We start from the raw sequence: 20,622 nt of genomic DNA on the forward strand, positions 1-20,622 counted from the left end.
AGCCTGACTTTTACTCTGGAAACGCCTGAACAAATAAACACGCACACTTTAATTGATGGTTTAAAAAATAAAACACAGCTTTATTCTATATCATGGGGCAGCTAGTAGTATGAAACACCCCAACGTGTCCCGATATAGAATATAATACAACAGGAACACGGCCTGTTGTATATTATCACTCATTTAATATACTTATATGCCCCTTCCCATCATTATTGATGACATTCTTATCATTAAAATGACCTTGCAGTAAAGTGCTTTGGGCTTTAAGGTTCATTTGTTGCACTCTGACTCAGATTTCCAAACAAGCTTACTTGCATTTACATGGTGACACAGCAGTCAGATGAGGTGTGAAGCAGACTTTTGCTGTTAACACAATTACAGTCCTCCGCTCTCTGGCACCTATCTTTGAAATCTTAATCTTGAACTTTCTTTCTATGTGTAACGGAAACGTACGATTTAGATTTTATCATCACACGATCTCTCATGAGTTGACCAAAGTTTTTTTTTCCCGCCGTCTACAGCAGTCTCAGGTTCACCCAGTTACACAACAATTTACTTAGCAACGCATCCCAGCCTGAGAGATCAAAGACACACACACACACACACACACACACACTTTTCCGTTATGCACACATCACTGCAAGGTAGCTGATCTTTCCTTTGTATTTCTCTACCAAAAATGGGGTAAATATTTCCTGTAGGAGTAGAAAGATCAAACACATACATCATCAGTAAACAGTTTGTGACCACAAGGTGTTTAACCAGCATTGTGCAAGCATGTGTGTGTGTGAATTACTGAACAGGCCAAAGAGGGGGCCGTTGACACATCAGTATCCGCTGGCCCATTATCGGCCATCATGTGTAACCACCAGACTAACCACGAAATCGCTCTGGGAATTGTGACTGCTGACGGTCTTTCTTGCCACCTTTCCGTTACCATCTTCCCACCGTGCAAAGATCCCCTCTTGTGCGTGGAAGAACACCGACGTTCCCCTCAATCCTCCACAAATTGACACCTTCACACTCATTTGATTCTTCACCTGATGGTGTCAAAGACAAAAGCTTCACAGCTAACATGATGACAGCTGCAAAACACTGCAACTGCATCCCCACATCGATACATATGAGTCATGAAGTTGCAGTTTAAAAAAAAAACAGGCTAACGTGCTCACAGTGACTAGCATCCGGACAAAGTCATTAGATAATATACAAATAAAAAAACAGACATGATGACGACACTAGAAGGAAAACGATTTCAATGTTTTTCCCCCCCCAACATTGCCGTCATAACCAACCTCCAATCACAACCCCACACACTACACTTTCCAACATCGGGGGGGTCAGCTGGACTCGGTTACTCGGTTTCGGTTATTGAAGAGGTTTTGCCTCTCATCAAAGAGGCTTCTTCAGTTCTAAGTGACTAATGAGGAGTTCAGAATCCTACAAGGTTAGACAGTATTAACGACCCTACAAGTTGATCCTGTCGTAGGGAAGGTTGGAGATCTTCTTCTCCAGGTGGACCATCTCTCCATCACCTGAAGTCCGTAACCTTGGTGTTGACTCTACCCTGTCCTTCCAGGAACACATTAAATCAGTCACCAAATCCACCTTCTTTCACCTCAAAAATATCTCCAGACTTGCCGAGACCCTCATCCACGCTCTCCTCACCTCCAGACTGGAGTATTGCAATGCAGTATGTGCAGAACTCACCCTAATACTGTATTAACAACCTTATACGTTTTTTTCTTCTTCTTAAATGTTTTTTTATATGTACTGTGTTGTTTTGATGGACCTTGATTAATAAAAGTTGGGGAAAAAATAATATATTGATAAGCTTTCAAAGAGAATCATACTAAATGCATTCACTTTAATTATATTAATCAGATATGTCTGTGCCGGGGGATGTCCCCACCCCCCTTCCTCACTAATATCGTGACAAAGATGAATGAGAAAGACTTCCTAGCAAACTGAATCAAGTCAAGTCATCAGCATTGCTAATCCACTGGACATGGGAACTGAAACTATGAATTCACTCAGAAATATATATTTGTTATCTCTCCCCACCGAAACTGAGGTGACAAACCAGAGGGGTTGCCCATCTCGGTTTATTTAACTCCACTATAATGTACTTCCTTTATCAACGCGTTATAGTTTACTCTTAATAGCACTGCTTCGGGTCAAAGACACACCCATTCATCCAAGTACTTCTAGTATTTCTAGCAGTTGTGGTAGTGGGTGATCCGTTTACTGCTTACTGTGTGTGAACAACAGAGAATGTTTGGACTATACTGCCTCTTGAGGGCTCTGAACAGTTCATAGGGTCACTCATAAGGTCACTGACCCATTTCTTAATATGATGTCAGCAGAGAGAAAACTGTTCAATTACTGATTTTAACCGGGGAAGTCCAGTGGACGAAAACAACCTGTCATTGTATATTTATATAAACTACATCACTCGATGATGCTCAGTTTGAGAAGTCGGACGATAACGAAGGATCAAGCACTTCTTAGGGGAAATTCCATGGCCGTCGTCATAACAATAGGGGAAACGTTGTCCATAAACTTTTGACCATTGTTTGGTGCTCATTGTTATGTAATTGCTCAGACCGTTGATCTAAATAAGATAGAAGCCGGAAGTTGCTCGCACGAGGCCGCTATTGCATGCATCAAAAGCCGGGATGCTACTGTTCTGCGGCGTCAGCCACAAACTAAACTTCAGTATAAACGGCGAGGGCTCTTCTTTCAGTGATTATGGCGGGATTTCTGTGGATCCAACATTACAGGTTTCAAAATGACACCTGTGACAAGTGTTTGAAATACATTTTAATTTACAGATTTAATACCTCACAACACAACAGAGGCCTCTTTTATTTAAATTTGTGCACAGTTCCTCAATGAACTCTAGACAAGCAAAGAAGTCGTGCAAGGTAACAAAGTTGCATCATCTTATTAAGATTGTCTTCTTACAGAATGCAGTGAAACAACATTGTTGCCACTCACTCATAACAGAGGTGAGAAAAAAAATGTTGTAGAGGAAGACATTTATCAGTTAAAAAAATGTCCTGAGGTTAGAGGGTTTTAGCCCTAATGTGTGCATTTTTTTTTTAAATGTGCATCTTCCAGACCACATTACATTTCAATGTTTCCAGGTAGGTGTACACAATGACATCACTGACTTCCCTTTCCGCTCTGTCCTCTGTATATAAGAAAAGATTGTGTAGATAGTCATCACATTAGTCGTCACAAACAGAAGCTGTTAAGGAAGAGAGAACGAGAGGCGACGCTGCAGTATGATGAAGAACGTGTTCGCCCTAGTTGTCCTGTTGCATCTCTGCTGCGGCTATACGGTAAACGTCACCTTGAACACGGAGATTATAAAAAGGCTGGAGACGCTCAACAAATACTACATGGGCAACAAAACTCTTATCACAGGAGTAAGTATAAAACATGCAGCTTAGTGCTCTCATGGCTCTTGATGACTGTTTAAATTCATGTGCTTAATGAATTAAATACTATTTCTTTTTATAGTCAGACATGATAAAGGTGCCGAAGCTTAAGAAGACTATGACAAAAAATGCCACGGTAAGTTTTGCACCTTCAGCACTGTGAATGGGCTCTGTCCACGATGCACATGACTTTTCACACCTTGTCATTGGCGTGATAGCCTAACTCGTTATTTTCTTTGTTGCAGGCCTCATGTGTGAGCGTGTTTGTCAGGGAGCTGACGAACCTTCTTAACAATGTGACGATACACCAAGACAGCCAGCACATTCTCCAAGAACTGCAAGCAAACCTGCAGGCTCTGGATCCACAACAGGTTGGCCAACAGAAATATGACAGATGACAGATACTAGAGTTTTTACTAAGACTAAGAGTATACTGAACTCTCTTGTTTCTCTTCCAGAATGACCACAAATGCCAAACCGTGGAGAGGCCAATGGGCTTGATGCCTTTTAAACCGTTCACTGAATTCCTCAGGAAACTCAACCAAAGAAAAAGATGAAGACAATGGTTTTCTGTTTCATGCAGTGCTGCTGCAAGTGTTAAGCCTGTATTTATTTATTTACTTTTATACTGATCCGACCAAGTGGATGGCACAAAGTAATGTTCACAATGTGAAAAACCCTTATTTCTGTACAGAAATATTGTGCTGCTGTTGTCAAATAAATTATTTACTTTCATAAATATTCACATCGAGTATTTGTAAACCGTTCACTGCTATTTAAGGAACCGATGTTAAAACGTGTTCACACCAAACGCAAAGCAAATGTTCGCCTGGGGTTACTTGGACACGAGTTTCATTTGTGTTTATTGTCAACAGCGATGCTGTTTCATCAATTACGGTTGAAATAACTGCTATTGCTCCGTCGTACGTGTTGTGGAAGTCCCAGATAGGCTGGGTGATGCCAAGCTGAATTCTCACGACCGACAGATCAACACAAACAGGTCAATGCTTCAATATGAGCAGGACACACATCGGCTGGTTTATTTAAACGATATGAACCCAAAATAAATACAATATAATAATATAACAAAATTAAAACTGCAAGCAGTGTCGTGACGGGCCCTCGCTCATATGCGGTCGTGGAGTGCCTGTGGTCACATGGCATTGTCGCGGCCGCCTACCCCTGCTGGGCTGCTGCTTCGGGTTGTTGGAGCTCGGCTATGCTAACACTGTAGCTGCTCCATCAACACTCAAAATAACGTCAGCTAGGCATCAATACGGAAGTGACCTTGTTTGTACCACACAGACAGTCTCTGGTTTATACACATAGTCTGGTTTGGTCTCTGGTTCTATCCTAGACCTCTGGGTGACCACAGACCGCTAGAATATATTTTGTCACCAATCCTGATTCAGCGACGACAGGAGCAGAATCTCGTGACTGATAGACTTGCGCATCACAGCGTAAGGCAAATTTCTCGCTCAGGTTGGCAAGAATTCCAACCTAGACAAGTTCTTACACAATGGAGAGAGCTTAAGTGAATCAGTCTCTGTTGTCTATTCTACCCATCTGGCAAGCAGTGAGACTTGAAGTGTTTGCATGCCAGCACTTAAAAATGGACTCGACGAACCTGGAGAGATATGCATGACTGATAAATATGCAGGATCGTGTTCTCACACTAACATGCAGCGGCAGGAGCAGCGAGAGGGCTGAGGTTTTCTAACATTTTGGCCCCGTTTTAATCTCAGCGGTCTTACTCGTAGCAGGTTTGCGTGTCTTGCTAGTGGCTAATTACCCCTCATCAGACAAAAGGCACTCTGGAGTTTTGCCATAACTCCAACAGATGCACGATCTTAAAGCTGTATCAGACGTTGAGAGGTAGAGGAGCAGCAGCTGCACCTTTGAACACAGAGAAGCAGCAGCAGAGCAGAAGGCAGCTGGAGGTAGATGCTCTGAAGTAGACCCACAATGCACCTCAGCTTCCCTGATCTCACCTCTGACCTTTGAACTCTTGAACCCGTGTTTGATTTTGTCTGAACAAGAGGACCTGGGAAAAGGGAAGAACATCCCATCTTTTTTTGAAAAAGAACAGCAACAGTAAACACTAATAGGACAGGCTTTTGGGTAAATTATTGATGAACGTTTTTTAAAGTGGTAGGCAGAGCACTGATACTAATGAGGTGACATACTAAACATTTCATTAAGTCACAGAGTAAGTTTGAAGATAAAGGATTTGTTCAACATTTTGGGAAATACGCTTATGCGCTTTCTTGCCGAGAATTACATGAGAAGATCAATACCACTGTCAATATCTGTCCGTTTGTAATTAAAGGCTACAGCCAGTAGCATGTTAGCTTAGCACGAAGGCCTGAAACAGCTAACATACTAGAAATACTCTGGCACACAAACTCTCCTAAAGATGCAAATTGTTCTTACACGTTTAATTGTTGACTGATTAATCAAATGAGATATATTAATGTGTGGGCTTAATGCTTCCAGCCCATGTGCTATGCTAAGCAAAGCTAACTGTATAGGCTCGTATTGAATGGACAAATCTGAAAAGTGGTATAAATCTGCTTAGTATATTTCCCATAAATGTCAAGCTATTCCTATAAAGTTTCCCTGTCTTTAATCACTCAACTCTCTGGTAGCTCTCAGCAGACTTCCCATCTGTTCCCCTCTGCCTTCCCTTTTCTGCTTGGTTTGTCTGTTCTGCTCTATGCACTTTAAAAAAAAAGTATTGTCATCTACTTTTCTGTATGTGTCCATCCACTGTCATGGGGCGGTAGAGCATGTCGTTCTCCAAGTGCCCTTGGGCAAGATACTGAACCCTAAATTGCCCCCGAAGGCTGTGCCATCGGCGTGTGAATGTGGGTGAGTGACTTAGATTAGTCACTCCCTGATGGGCAGGCAGCTCCTCTGCCATCAGGATATGAATGTGTGTGAATGTGGACATGTAGGGGGTCTAGAAAAGCGCTGTATAAATTCAGGCCTAAAACGTCAGAAAACGGTTTAAAAATGAAAACATGAACGCTATAATTTCCAAGAAATCATGGTGACGATAATCCAACAATCAGAGGTATTCAATTTCCATCACAAATGACAAAAAAAACCCCAAGTAGTTTAATTTTTTATCATTTGACATACCGATACATCGGCAAATTGTGTCCACTATTTCTGTAGAAAGCAGAATTTAGATCTTAAATTTGTACTTCTTTGTCATGTATGTAATATAGAATATCCCTATTATCATTATAAGAATGTAGTGTTTACTGTCAGAGGTGTTTATTATTGCAAAATTTGGATGAAGCGTTCCACAGAGTGAGATATGGTTGGGAAATTGTTTTGGGGTAACATACAGTACATTCTCTCTTATTGTATCATCAATCCTCGAATCCCAAGGCCTTTACCCATCTATTAAACGTATTGTAGCGAGGATGCTTGTGAAGGGAAAGGGTAAAAGCTGTTTCTTTTCCTCATGTCAGAACCACTTACATCACTGCAAGGTGACAGCTGGCATGTCACGATTGCTTCTGCATCCCATGATGCGCTGCATGCAGGACACCAGCCTGAACTGAGCGACACAACTCTGGGCACGCTGACAGATATTGCCAGGATTTTCTTTTCCTTTTTTTTTTTTTTTTTTTACAAGCAGTGCACGGTTTATCTGGTCAGAGCCCGGAGACATGACGACTGCATGCTGAAGGTGACATTAGTCTACACATGGAAACTCACCGAAAGGTTGATGAAGAATGATCTATAATCATCTCTCTGGGCATAAATCTGTCTTTCATAAAAAAAATCTCTTTTCAGTCCTTCCTAATCCTGCACAGAAATAAAACCCTTCATAGGGAGGGGTTATGTCCCTGCAGTTTACAGGCGCAATCATTCTTTTTCTCCATTAGGTGGCCTCAGTAACCCACGGGCCATGCGATGTTTGGCCCTTGCCCTGATTCAGTTTTATAACCTGCATCTTAATTTAATTAAAAACCGCACCACAGTGCAGATTTTCTCTGAGTCAAATTAAGAGAAAGCACCGCTGACAACAAGTGGGTTCAATCGGCACCACTCGTGACAAGTCACCTGTTGCCCGGCGTGACGTGCTCGTGCATTAGAAGGCAGTATGGCGGGATTGGTGGCCAAGGGGCCACAATCACATGCTCGTCATTCCTACTTCACTTTCTCGTGAATGGCACAACGTCAGAGCGCCGAAGCGCACGCGGGTCTCCGGGATTCTGTTGGCCGCAGACGCGAGCAGAGGCTGCGGGAGGAGCGGTGACGCGCGGGCGCTGTTGCGCGTGCTATTTATGTATTTATTTATTCAACAGTCAGGGATGTGGAACCCGTCGAGGATATAATGGGACTGTTCTCTGGTTGGTTCTATCGAACAGACGCCGACACCGAGTGCCTTTTTGTTTTTGTTTTTCATCGGATGGACTTTACGCTGTGAACTTCTGATGGAAGCGATGGGACGTTTATTTTGAAATGTAGAAATCAGCCACTGCTGGCCGCGTCTCCGTGAGTAAGAGGTGAGTGCGTGGTGATTGATATTCCCCAAATTATATAAATGTTATCTTTGTCGTGCACGCAGGAAGGTGACTCGTGTTTCGTCATGCCCTAATAATAACAACGCGCTCATTGGAAAATCCTTATTTATTATTTCGTTTCAATTTCGGATTTCATGCCAAAACACACGATGCATCCCGAGCTTACGTAAACAGCAAGGCAAAAAAAATAAAAGTCTTCTTAAGCAATGTTTGCGTTTGCACGACAACAACGGTGATCTTAATGAATACAGATGTGTCCAGTGTTGTATAATTCATTTCATCTAATCCACAGGGCTGCTGATGACGTCAGTCAGCAGACAGAGGATTCCTAAAATTACAGCAGTGTGAGAGCAAACCGGACAGACTTGGGTGTCATTACACCGAGGATTTAAGTTACCACCGCTTCCTCACTCCTGCAGCTCAAATGATGTCAAATCTAATTTACCAAGTCGGGGGGCAAATGTCGTGCCCAGAGAGGGTTTGCCTCAAACATCTCATCCCCCAGCATTCGTCAGAAGACACGATGATGGAGATTGTTTGCAAGGCTGAAGCGCGGGAGCCTCCTAGAATCTAATCCGTGGATGTAATGTAGCACGACTGCTCAGCATGACTTAAGAGGAACCCCCCCCCTGACCCGCACGTGATCAGGGATGGATCTCATGAACCTCACGACTGTCATCGACGCTGGGTTTTTGGAAGAGGCTCCGTCGAGCCGGGTCCTCACCGGCTGTTTCCTCTCGCTGCTCATCCTCACCACCTTGCTGGGGAACACGCTCGTCTGCGCCGCCGTCACCAAGTTCCGCCACCTGCGCTCCAAAGTGACCAACTTTTTTGTGATCTCGCTGGCCGTGTCCGACCTCCTGGTCGCCATCTTGGTGATGCCGTGGAAGGCGGTGACGGAGATCGCCGGCTTCTGGCCGTTCGGCTCCTTCTGCGACACCTGGGTGGCGTTTGACATCATGTGCTCCACGGCGTCCATTTTGAACCTTTGCGTGATAAGCTTGGACCGTTACTGGGCCATCTCCAGCCCCTTTCGCTATGAGAGGAAGATGACACCCAGAGTGGCCTATGTGATGATCAGCGTAGCCTGGACGCTGTCTGTGCTCATTTCCTTCATCCCGGTGCAGCTCAACTGGCACAAGGCCCAAACTCAATCGTACACCGCTCTCGCCGGCTCGCCTGGCTCGTCGGGTTTCAACGCTACATCTCACAGCAGTCCGGAGAACTGCGACTCGAGCCTGAACAGGACCTACGCCATCTCCACCTCTCTCATAAGCTTCTACATCCCTGTGGCCATCATGGTGGCCACCTACACCCAGATCTACCGCATTGCCCACAGACAGATCAGGCGGATCTCCGCCCTGGAGCGAGCGGCCGAAAGCGCCAAGAACAGACACGACAGCATGGGCGGGGCCTCCTCCAGCATCGCGGAGACGGAGAGCTCTTTCAAAATGACGTTCAAGAGGGAGACCAAGGTGCTGAAGACGCTGTCTGTGATCATGGGGGTGTTCGTGTGCTGCTGGCTCCCGTTCTTCATCCTCAACTGTATGGTGCCCTTCTGCGAGCAGTCGAGCGGAGGGGAGGCCTTCCCGTGCATCAGCCCCACCACGTTTGACGTGTTCGTGTGGTTCGGCTGGGCTAATTCCTCCCTCAACCCCATCATCTATGCCTTCAATGCAGATTTCCGCAAGGCCTTCTCCCTCCTGCTGGGCTGCCACAGACTGTATCCAGGAGGCCAAAACATAGAGACGGTCAGTCTAAACAAGAAATGACTCACGACTCTCTCACAGCACTGACTCATTCCTAACGCTAAGAGTCCGAGCGTTCCTGCAGAGGCCGGTCCGATCGACGCTCCTCTCTGTGCTGACTGTTGGTGTGACTGAAGGATACGGTGACCCTACATGTACCCCGCGCGTTTGCATTTTGGCGAGTGACCCGCCCGCATGCAGACTGTCCCGAGCGGAGCTCGCCGCATCCTGCGTCGGTTTCGCCGCATCGTCTCCGATGCGGAAGACGCTCCCTAAAAGAGGAGAGGGGATTTGGGGATTGAGATTAAGACTTTGCTGTTGTGCCAGGGAGCTGGGAGCGCAGCGGTGCCGACACGCCCCCTGGGAGAGATAATCCCATGACTGGGCAGCACACACCCTAATGCTGTCAGACGCCGCTCTCTTCAATACCATCACACACACGTACACAAACACAAACGCTGTCAAAACACACTCCTCCAAATTCAGTGGAAGTGCGGCACCCAGCATGCACTCTATGACAAATTACATGACAGCGCACGGAAAAATACCGTTACTCATTACGTGAACATCCTGTGCTCGGCGAGGTGTCCAGCGGTAAAGCATCACACCAAATCATGTAGCTACACAGATGAGCACGTAGGTAAAGTACGTGCACAGATTTGAGTTTTACCTCTTAATCCATTCATGTTGCGATTTTGAGGAAAGTTCTGAGAAGTCGACCCTGTGACCTGAATTTCTTTTGGACGTGAATGTACAGAGAAATGCAGCTCGTCAAGCTGCAGCTCATTGTTGTTACCGGTTCAGTTTATCGTCAAATCGCTCCGACTTTAAAAAGGTCACGTAAACAGAAACCTCATCATTTATTTGTTTTAATGTTTGAAAGTGTTTCACGAACGAGTGTCTCTTATTTCTTTGTCCTGTATTTTTCATGAACAACAGCTGATGACCTCTTTTAAGATGAAAGACCGGGTTTTGCTTGACTTGTGGTGTCTTTGACTATTGTGCTTATTTAGGAACTAATAAAGAATTGTAATTGACTGAATTATGTTCGGATCAATCGGTTTCAATTAGCTTGTTAAAGTGAGTTATTAAAGAATAATCTCTGTTTTTAACAACGTGGGTCTCATTTTTATAGGTTTGGCTGTCAATGAGATCGGTCATGATAACGTTGTACGGCTTAAAGTAGTTGCTGACATCTGGACATCATGAAACGGCAGCAGCCAGACAATTAGACCACAGTTTAGCCAGATTATTGAAGCCACTTTAAATTTGGAGAAAAAGAACAAAAGTGAGCACACGAAAAATGTCACTTATAATCCCTGAGAGCATCATTATTTCCCATTTTCGGCTGCAAAAGCTGTTGTTCTTCCTGCATCGAGTGACGTCATTTGACGTGACAGTGATGTAATTGAATGGAAGGAAGAATACAGGCTGCTGTTTCAGCTTGGATCTGAGTAGCTAGGGGGCGGGCTCAAAAACAGAACTTCATGTTTTTATAGGAGAAAAGCAGCCGCTCTATCATCATCTATGTTATATGATAGAATAGCAATGCCCCTTTGCCTTTATTATCTATTTGTTTGAAATCGTTTTTTCTCCACCATGAGCACCAACCCGCTCAAGAAATAGTCCCACCCATAATCCTGCGTAAATCCACAACTTGTTCTCACACTTCGGATCTAGCAGATAAGATAAAACAACATTTTTTTTCCTTTTGGCCGCTGCACAGTTTAATAATAGTGTTTTGTGTCCATTCTCGTGGAAGTGACTGTGTGGTGCGTGTGTCATTGGCTGCACAGCTTTGACCTTCGCAGATCAAACCTCCCGAAGCACATTTCACACCAGAGTCTAAATTAAATCCATTCAGAATTTCACTCCCGCATAACTCTGGTGATGTATTGCCGCGATGAGTGAAGTGAAAGGGCCAATCTGGAGCAGAATTAATGAAGCAGAGAGCAACCACTGCGGTTTATCCCCTTAAACTTAGACGCCCCAGTATATTCCGAAAGGAGTGAGAGGGAGGTGGAGGCAGCTGAAGTGTGGCGGGAGAGCAAAGCAGCAACAAACACACGTGGTGGCTTTTTTTAGTTCTGCAAGACACGGTTGAACATTCCCTCACTGTTCGCCAGCTATTGCCAGTTAAAAAGACAAAGAAATGGGGGCTTATTTATTATCATATAGTGTTAAATAGCTGCACAATATGACAGGGTGGTCAGATCTAAAAGGGTTAAAAGGGCATTTTAAATTTCAGCTCGACTTTAAAGTCACTAATGAGATTGCTTCATGACTTTCACGACGCACCCTCATTAAACAGCAAGTATTGAAAGATTTAGAGGATTTAAAAAAAAATCAAATTAATTTTCTGCTCATTAGAAATTTGATAAAGTGTAAATACTGCGATGATAACTCTTTCTCCGTCTCACGCACACACAGTTGTCCTTTAAAGCCCACTCACTCTGGGCCTCGGACTGTCCTTGCCTCTGCGGAACCTCCTCAAGCATGCTACGGGAAGGGACCAGCAATTAATTTGACTGACATCATTCAGAGTGATGGCTGAGGTGGTGACAAGACAGGGTGTTTGTGCATGTGTGTAACGCAAGCGCTACCATCACCTGCTCCAGCGCCCCAACCCAGAATCCCTTGCAATGTCGACCCCGCGCGCTCTGTGAACATTTATTTGCTTTCGCTATCATTTTTGTTGCATCGGAGCTCGTCAAAGCGATACTGTCTTTTTAGATTGGCGCATCAGAGAAGCGATGTTCGACGTGGCAACTTCAGATGATGCTAATGACTGGCCCTGGGGAAATGATTTACTGAGACAGGGAGAGAGGAAGAAAGGGGCAAAGAGAGAGTCTTATGTAAGTAACAAGCGATGGCTACTTAAAAAGGAGACTCAAAGGGTACTCTGTAAATATCACATAACCCACAAGTATCACCAAAGTCAGACTGCTGTCACATCCATAATGAAGTATCCCCGCATGCTGTTTGCTTATAGGCACATCTGGCCACGTGAAAGTGGATTTTTTAAATGCACTTAATCATTTCCTTGTCACCCTCTCTCTTAAATTGGGATCTGACAGAATTAAAATGCAATTAAACATTTTGCAATAATCTGTATTACTCTCCATTAAATATGTATTATTCACAACTGGAAGAGCTATCATAATTGCGCTGGAGCCTAATGCATTTTTAATACCTCACACGGCACCGAGATAAGCATAATTGAGAGCGAGCGTGTTGGCGACTCCATCCAGAGTGCGTCAAGGCGGTTGCCTGTGCTGACAGACATGAATGCACTTTGCATGTTGAGGAATGCTGTCGCTCTGTGTCTGATCTCCTTTGTTGAGGTAAACAGACGCTCTGTGTTCATTTTTAGCTGACGGAGAAGAGGGGAGCTCAGCGAGCACGCGTCAGGCCACTGCTGCCGCACGCATCCGCTCGTCGAGGGGAAACCTTTCCCATCATTTGTTCATCCGTTCATCCATACATTTGAAAAAGAACGTGAGAACATTTGGCACAGCGCTTCAAAAATAGATACGAGATCGCCCCGCACATCTTTTTTGACCTTTAGTGTTTGTCCTTTGTGGAAAGCCCCTCCGTTCCTCTTTGCTAGTTTTACCCCTGCTCGTCATTTTCTCTTTCTTATCACACTCCTCCACTCTCTTCCTCCACCCTCGCTCTGTTTACTGTTTGTGCTGCGGGCCGCTGGCTGTGCCGTGCTGCCATTCGTCACTCCAACTGGCTCCAGTGGAGAGGACAGGCCCTCTGACCCTACCACTGGGAAAGGAGCAAGGGAATGAGGGGAGAGGGAGAATCAAAGAAGGCTTTTCAGAGAGAGAGAGCGGAGAAAAATAATTATTACAGTTATTAGACAGTGAGGGAGGGCAAAACTTTCAGCGCTTTTACGACAAGTCAAAATAGAAATTTTAATATACAGACGCATTGATGAAAGGAAAAGCCAATGTTCCCTGGAAGTCTTTAAGGGTAGAACATCATTCTCCGGAGAGTACAAAAACGTTGCTGCGATCTCCCTCTTAACTCATGTTAGGTTCGAGTGCCTGTGATCAGATCATATTATTCACATCATTCTAATCCTCATCAAATCAATCAGTGACCCTTCTGTCCTTTGTGAGTGCATCTGCATCCGTTATGTTGCTTCACCTAATTAGTCAGGCTTTTCCATTCATTTGACACCCATCTCTAAGTGGCAGGATGTGAAGCAATAAAAGCAAGAGACGATGCAGCAACAGGCCCGCTTATGAGCAGAACATAGCGACTGCTCATTAATCCACTTAACTATCTTATTTGTTTTTGTTATACATGTGGGGATTTGTTCCCCCTCCTCCTTCATTGATGCCTAAATCATCTGAACTCAGAGCATTTAATCCCTCATAAACTGATACAGTTTCCATAGCGTGTCATGGAGTGACCTCTGCTGGAGATGGGCCGAAAATGGAGATGAGTTGACCTGGGACTTTGCTAAATTTGTCCCTCGATCAAATCCTCCAGTGAAATAAAGGCAGCTTTGATGTACTGGCCGCTCATATCGCCCTCATCTCTGGCCTATGACTGACTGTCAGCATGGCAGAGGCGACGACGTCACCGAAGCATGTCAAATAAGTACGAAACCAAGTCGGTGAAAGCAGATCCAATTATACAATGAATAATATGCCGGGTGCAAATGAGCCTGACTGAGGAATAGCGGCGATGTCCACTGCAGCCACGCACACTCTGCAGCTCAGCTGGAGAGAGAGGTGCTGTCTGTCGGAGACGGAGTGGAGATCATGCCATTAATGATGCCAACGTTGAGGCTCACGCTGGTAGGATCCCCTATGGGTGAATCGTGATGATGCGAATGCTAATCAGCCAACTTGTGGGGAAGAGGAGATGTGTCTCATCTCTTTAAGAGCACAGCATCAGCAGCAGGAACAGGCGGAGACGGAACAACAGAATGATTAGTGACAACTCTGCAGGGACACAGCGAGATAGTTGTCCCTTCCACCTGGGCTTAAGATAGATGACGGCTGCTGTCTGTCTGGCCTAGTAAACAGCGCTGACCGTGATAGGATTTGAGCTGATGCCATGTGTGCCGACGCTCAGACTCGTTAAGGTGTTATAGTGGTTTCAACACCTTTTTTTAAAAAAAAAGAAAAAGGCATTATTGGATGAAAATGGTAAACGAAGCAGGTGAGACATGTGATGCTTCTTTGCCAAAGGCTGCTTGGGAAACACTATGCATCATTAAAGAGCGCCGTAAATAGTAATGGTAATGTGTTACTCTTACACAGTTTCAGTTCTCAGGTGATTCGTGCAGTTTTGGAAGAATGTGTCGAAAGCTTCTTTTGCTGGCTGAGGTTACTGTCATGTCACATGACCACACCTCCATAGTCTGAAACCAACTCTTGGCATTCTCTCTAGATACATACATTTATATATATATATTTAATTTTTTTTTTTTTTTTTTTTTTTTTTTGAAGACCCTCACAGACCAAAGATTCATTGAGTGCCGGTGACGATTTGGTAGGTTTCGGTGGTGAAGTATATCCTACATCCATCCATCCATCCATTTTCTACCGCTTATCCTGTATTTAGGGTCAGGGGGGGGCTGGAGCCGATCCCAGCTGTCATTGGGCGAAGGCAGGGTACACCCTGGACAGGTAACCAGTCTATCACAGGGCCGACATGTAGAGACAGACAACCATTCATACTCACATTCACACCTACGGGCAATTTAGAGTCACCAATTAACCTATCCCCATCCTGCATGTCTTTGGACTGTGGGAGGAAGCCGGAGAACCCGGAGAGAAATATCCTCCATCATAATATAAAATAAAAAGAATAAAATATGATCTCTCACTTAATTGGAATCATATTAATTGGAATCATATTACTTATTCTATGCTCTTTCTTGTCAACCCCAGCTGGTTGCTAGACGACTGGAGCGGGTAGGGTCGCTGCTGACACAAGAAAAGACCTACACGGCTTTACAGGGACAATGTTGTTCATATTCTCACAAGCTTCTGGTGGTTCACTTTTACACTGTGATGTGTAGCCGTATAGCTTCTATCTTTTTAACCTGTTTTCACTGCTGAATGAGTTTGACATCCTGGATATATCCTTCTAGACCCTTCTGTCTGCTTCACTCTGAAATTGCTTTTGCTTTTCCCCAAATATTTGTGCAGGGAGTGCAGTTAGTGACAGTTCATGGCCTCCATGGTAGCTCTGACAGCTTGATGGTGTAGCTGCAGGGAACAGGGTTTAGCAAAGGGTCAATTCAAAACTACATATTCATTTTGAGTATGTAGTGTGATCATACGGGAATTGTTTTTGTTGTTTTGCTGCTGGTAGGCAACTCAATCCAGCCTTTCTTACAGTAAATCTATACAAACATTAGGCGAACATTTGACTATTTTTATTGCTCATGCAATGAGTGACAGTTGGTTAAAAAATAAAATAAAATCCTAATTACAAAGTAAATGACTGATTTTAATATGCTTGGCAGAAATAAACAACATACATTTAGAATCAAAGCCAGCATCTCCCGGGAGAATTTAAAAGCCGGGCACATTTTTTAGGTTCTGCTCTGTGCATCTGAAAAAGGGGATTAAAAGAGCGGAGAGGGTAGAACAGAAGACCACTCAGTGACAGACATGCCACTGGAGTGATGGCACGGTGACAAGCTGCACAAACATCCCCAGCAGAGAGACGGGAAGAGCAGGACGGAGGACAGGGGAGGGAGATAAGGACAGCTGGGCTCGAAAGACCGCTGGAGCGCTGAGGACGAAACAGGGAACTTTGACAACGAAACAGCTTTAAAGCAGAACCAGACCACTTTCTCCTTGAAGGAACTAAATCTCAGAAAGACACTGTTGTATAGTGTTGTGTTAATAAGAGCCGTGTGCAGTATGTGGCTGGTTATTAGGGCTTCACATTGTTAATGCTATTAAAAGCACATGTTGGCAGACTACAAGCCTGCTTCATTTCTCATGAGCCTTTCTCACACTGTGGTGTCCTATAAATATGAGAGGAGTACAAGAGATGCATAGAGTGGAGACAGCATGTTACAATCCTGCTCTCTTTAGCTGTAAGTGGTGGATTAGTCCAAATTTAAATTGAATAAAAATAATAATAATTGGAGCTGTGGATCTATGACGAATTAGTTCTAATTTGATCACAGTGTATTTTTATTATTATTTTTGGCATTTTGATGGAATTTGTAAACACTCATTTGAGTCATTTTTACAAAATTGTCAAAAGAAAAAATTATGCATAATAGCTCGTTTCATATTTTCATTCTTCTAAAAAGGTGAAAAGATAGCACCGCCGGTAAAAACTGGTTGGATAGATTGACAAAGTACTTACAAACGGAGTAGGCAGTTTCTCAGAGCGCTGCCATACTACTATCCTTTATAGGTTCAGCGAAGCATCAACACCAAATCGCCAGGTTGTTTTCCTCGGAATGTTAAAATGCAATATCTGTACCTTCAAATGTTCTGACCAACAGGGTCTCATTGAGGAGCAGTGAGTATTATCCTCCTTTTAGAGGAGAACAAAGTCAAAGTGCTCGCAGATGATGTGAATGCAGAGCTTCGGTTCACAAGAAATGATGTACGCTAACGTGAGGTGCTTTATTACAAATGTCAAGTCATTTCAGTAAAAGCCCTTTCAAACAGACTCATTCCTGAAGCTAAAGTGACTCATTCTCAATTAGTTTTTTATCTTATCAGATCAATGCAGACAGAACCGATGGTTGATGCACTGGATGAATCATAATTAACAACTGTAATAATAATGAATTAAGAAAAAAAGGAGTCAACACAGCTTCACTCAAATGATCCAGGAATAGAAACAACTCACACATCCATTATTGCAGCAGGATGCTACTGCGGCTTTGCTCCCCCCCCCCCCCTCTTTCACTTCCATAGGAGAGAAGCAGACAGCAGACACATCCTGGTCTATTTTAGGAAGGCACTTGTCAAATAGGAGCACAGCAGGAACCTCTTTTACCCTCTGGAAAGTTCAGATGGGACCAGACGAGCACGACCGGACTCAAACATGCTCACACACACACACACACGAAAAACACAGGAGACACAGCTGGGAGACAAGCATTTGTGTTCCTTTCTTTTGCTGCAGCCAGAGAACCGAAAACAATTTAATGACCTTTCTGCTACTTAACTGTTTAATTTGGTGTCACACTGCATCCATGTGGAAAAAAAACTAAATCTGGCCTTCTCCCCTCACCTTCAGTGTGGACAGGCTTTCCTGTGGCATCTGTCTGACTTGATTTTTAGGTTTGAATTCAAACCAACAACAGAGCGGGAGAAGAGCCCACCACCACCACCGATTCTCCACCCGACCAAATGCTGCTTTAACCCGTGTAACCCTGCTGTAACCCACTTCAGGGCTCACTGTGCATAACGATGAAACACGACTCCCATAGGGAAAAAAAATCTCTTTTCTGTGCTGCTCATCTATGCAGAGGTCAAAGGTCAGGGTTGGTGACATGCCAGCCTCTTAGCGGCTGAGTGTGTGTGTCAAGGACACCACAGTAATGTGGATGCTTGGGGGTTTGAACCCATGCAGGTCTCTGTACTCATTGTCACCGTCTCTTGAAAACAACGTTGGTACCATATTACCCTGTGACAGCTGACATTTTGGCACAATGCAATTATGAACTGCTTTCATTAGCTGTGGTTTAATATTCACGGCACTCCAATCCAATAGCTGTTGAGACGTTTTACACAAAGCCACAAATATTAACCTGCTGGTGGAACGAGAGGAAAAGTCAGGGGGATTTCAAATTCATTAGTAGTCATCGTCTGGCGACAACGAACGCCTCTGCAAACTTCACTGTTACGATATTTACCTCTGGACCAAAGTGACCGACGGCGATCAGGGAGCCGCTAGTGTTGCTAACGAGGCGGGTGAATACACATTGAAATGGTCTATTTAAACAAAGGATTTGCATTTGATCAACATTAGGGCGACAGAGTGCTGGACGGGAAGTGGAGATGGATGGTTTTTACTGAGGACTATGTTAATCTTCTTTAATTGTCCCATCTGGAAGTCTGCTCCCATGCTCAGCCCACCTTCTGTTTATCAATAATTCAATATGTGACCAGACAGGGGTGAAGCTGGCTTTGCTGGATTACATGATTTAGGAGAATAGCTACGAGGGCATATTTACATGAGCCTCTTGAAAATGTGTACATGGAAAATTCTAAGCACAAACTTAGGTGCCAAATTAGGGACAAGTCCAAATTTCTTCTTCTAACTGGATTCCAAAGTCTGTTAAGTAGACATTTTGGAGACAACAAGACTCTACGGAGAGTTACAAAGACAGCCACTCTCCCATATTTCCCATAGAACATCCCTGGAATGTATTCCCCATTGCATGTGTCTTTGTGAATCACTCTTTCAGCGTATCTGGGTGAATATCGCATCTCGACGGCAAGCGTGTTATTAAGTTACCAGAAAGTGTTGCAGGGCTCAAACTCACTTCAGTACAATGGAGGCCACGGGGGAGATTGATGACTCACTGGATCTCAGGAGACGGAGAGCGGACGCATAGATGTGTGAGGAGACGCGGACAATGGCGAAGGCTACAGATGGCACTGCTCTGAAAAAGCTTCCAACAGGGGATGATGTATACCTCCCGCGAGGCAACGTATGGATGTCACTGTGAGACGGTAATGACATTGGTGCGTCCTATTCTGGAAGTCACCTCACGTAATAAAAGATCTAATCTAAAAAAGGTATGGGCTGAAACAAACCTGGAGAAACAAGGACAGTGTGTACCGAGCACAGTACTATAAACAGGAACTTGATGCTGTTCTTTAGTCTTGGAGGTTAGCGGTAATGATGAGCACGGAAACGTTCATCTCAGGCCTTCAAAAGAGCACCGGGGCTCCACGGGAGCAGACACAGATACAATCACATCAGTGGACTGCTGCTGCTTTGTAGGGGGTGAAAATAGTTTTCCTATAATAATACCCTGGGATATAAAAAAAAATCCACAGGGGTTAGAGAAAGAGACAAAACAAGACAAAGGGTAAGAGAGGGCAAAGTAGTAGAGTATTTCCATTTTTTTTAAGTATAATATCCTGGAGTGTATTGCACTCATTTCTGTGATGACTTCCCCCCCTTGTTGCCATCAGTGACCCAGATCCACACACACAAAAAAAAAAAAAATCCATCACCCCAGAGAAAGCTTTCTGCCTTATAACCTCAAAGCCAAAGCTTTTTAGGTGTGTCTTTATGGTTAAATAGGTCATGTTCTTATGTCGACCTGACTGAGGGAAAAACGTCTCTTGAAACAAGTTGAAAGAACGAAAACAAAAGACAGAAACTGCTAGAGGTGGGATTACTTTGTGGACGAGGCCTGACTCCACAGTTTGTGCAGGGTGCTCCTGTGCCATCACAATAATCAGAACACAAATTGACATAACAAAAGTCACGAAGGTTGACTGGGTGCCTAATTAAATTATAATTGTAAATAGTCCTTCTACCGGCTATGCAACATGAAATGCAATCAGTCTGAGACAGAGGAAAACCTTTTCAGATTCTGCTTTTTTTTTCAAGAAGAATTACTTATTTCAAGAAACGTATGAGCACATCAGATTTAAAGCAGTCCTATTGCGTGATTCTTTGCAGAGTTATTGATCAACCTATCGATTTCTAGACAAAATCACAGCGAGGGCTAAGAATTTATTTTGGCGAGGACGGCCGCAAACACGGAAAATCCACAGCAACGATGGAGGATAGAGCAGATATTGTTCAGGGAAACACACCTGGCTCCACATCTTTGAAGACATGATGAAAGCATGACCTCTAATTACAGCACTTCGACCAACACAAATGTCAATAATGTACTTCTCTGGC

The 20,622-nt window shown here is 44.1% G+C and overlaps 2 protein-coding genes across 2 annotated transcripts; both read left to right on the plus strand.

Annotated features, from left to right (window-relative positions):
• Positions 1 to 3,250: 3,250 nt before the first annotated feature.
• LOC311013548 (uncharacterized protein) lies at positions 3,251 to 4,188 on the plus strand. The gene is made up of 4 exons (XM_084009654.1): positions 3,251 to 3,437; positions 3,532 to 3,585; positions 3,695 to 3,820; positions 3,908 to 4,188. The coding sequence occupies exons 1-4, from the start codon at positions 3,294 to 3,296 to the stop codon at positions 4,004 to 4,006; spliced, it is 423 nt and encodes a 140-aa protein (XP_083865780.1). The 5' UTR covers positions 3,251 to 3,293; the 3' UTR covers positions 4,007 to 4,188.
• A 4,438-nt stretch (positions 4,189 to 8,626) lies between these two features.
• Positions 8,627 to 10,709, plus strand: drd1a (dopamine receptor D1a). The gene has a single exon (XM_084009651.1). The coding sequence runs from the start codon at positions 8,644 to 8,646 to the stop codon at positions 9,763 to 9,765; it is 1,122 nt and encodes a 373-aa protein (XP_083865777.1). The 5' UTR covers positions 8,627 to 8,643; the 3' UTR covers positions 9,766 to 10,709.
• The last annotated feature ends 9,913 nt before the right edge of the window (positions 10,710 to 20,622 follow it).

Source organism: Eutrigla gurnardus (assembly GCF_963514095.1).
Source record: "Eutrigla gurnardus genome assembly, chromosome: 5".
Classification (NCBI taxonomy): domain Eukaryota; kingdom Metazoa; phylum Chordata; class Actinopteri; order Perciformes; family Triglidae; genus Eutrigla; species Eutrigla gurnardus.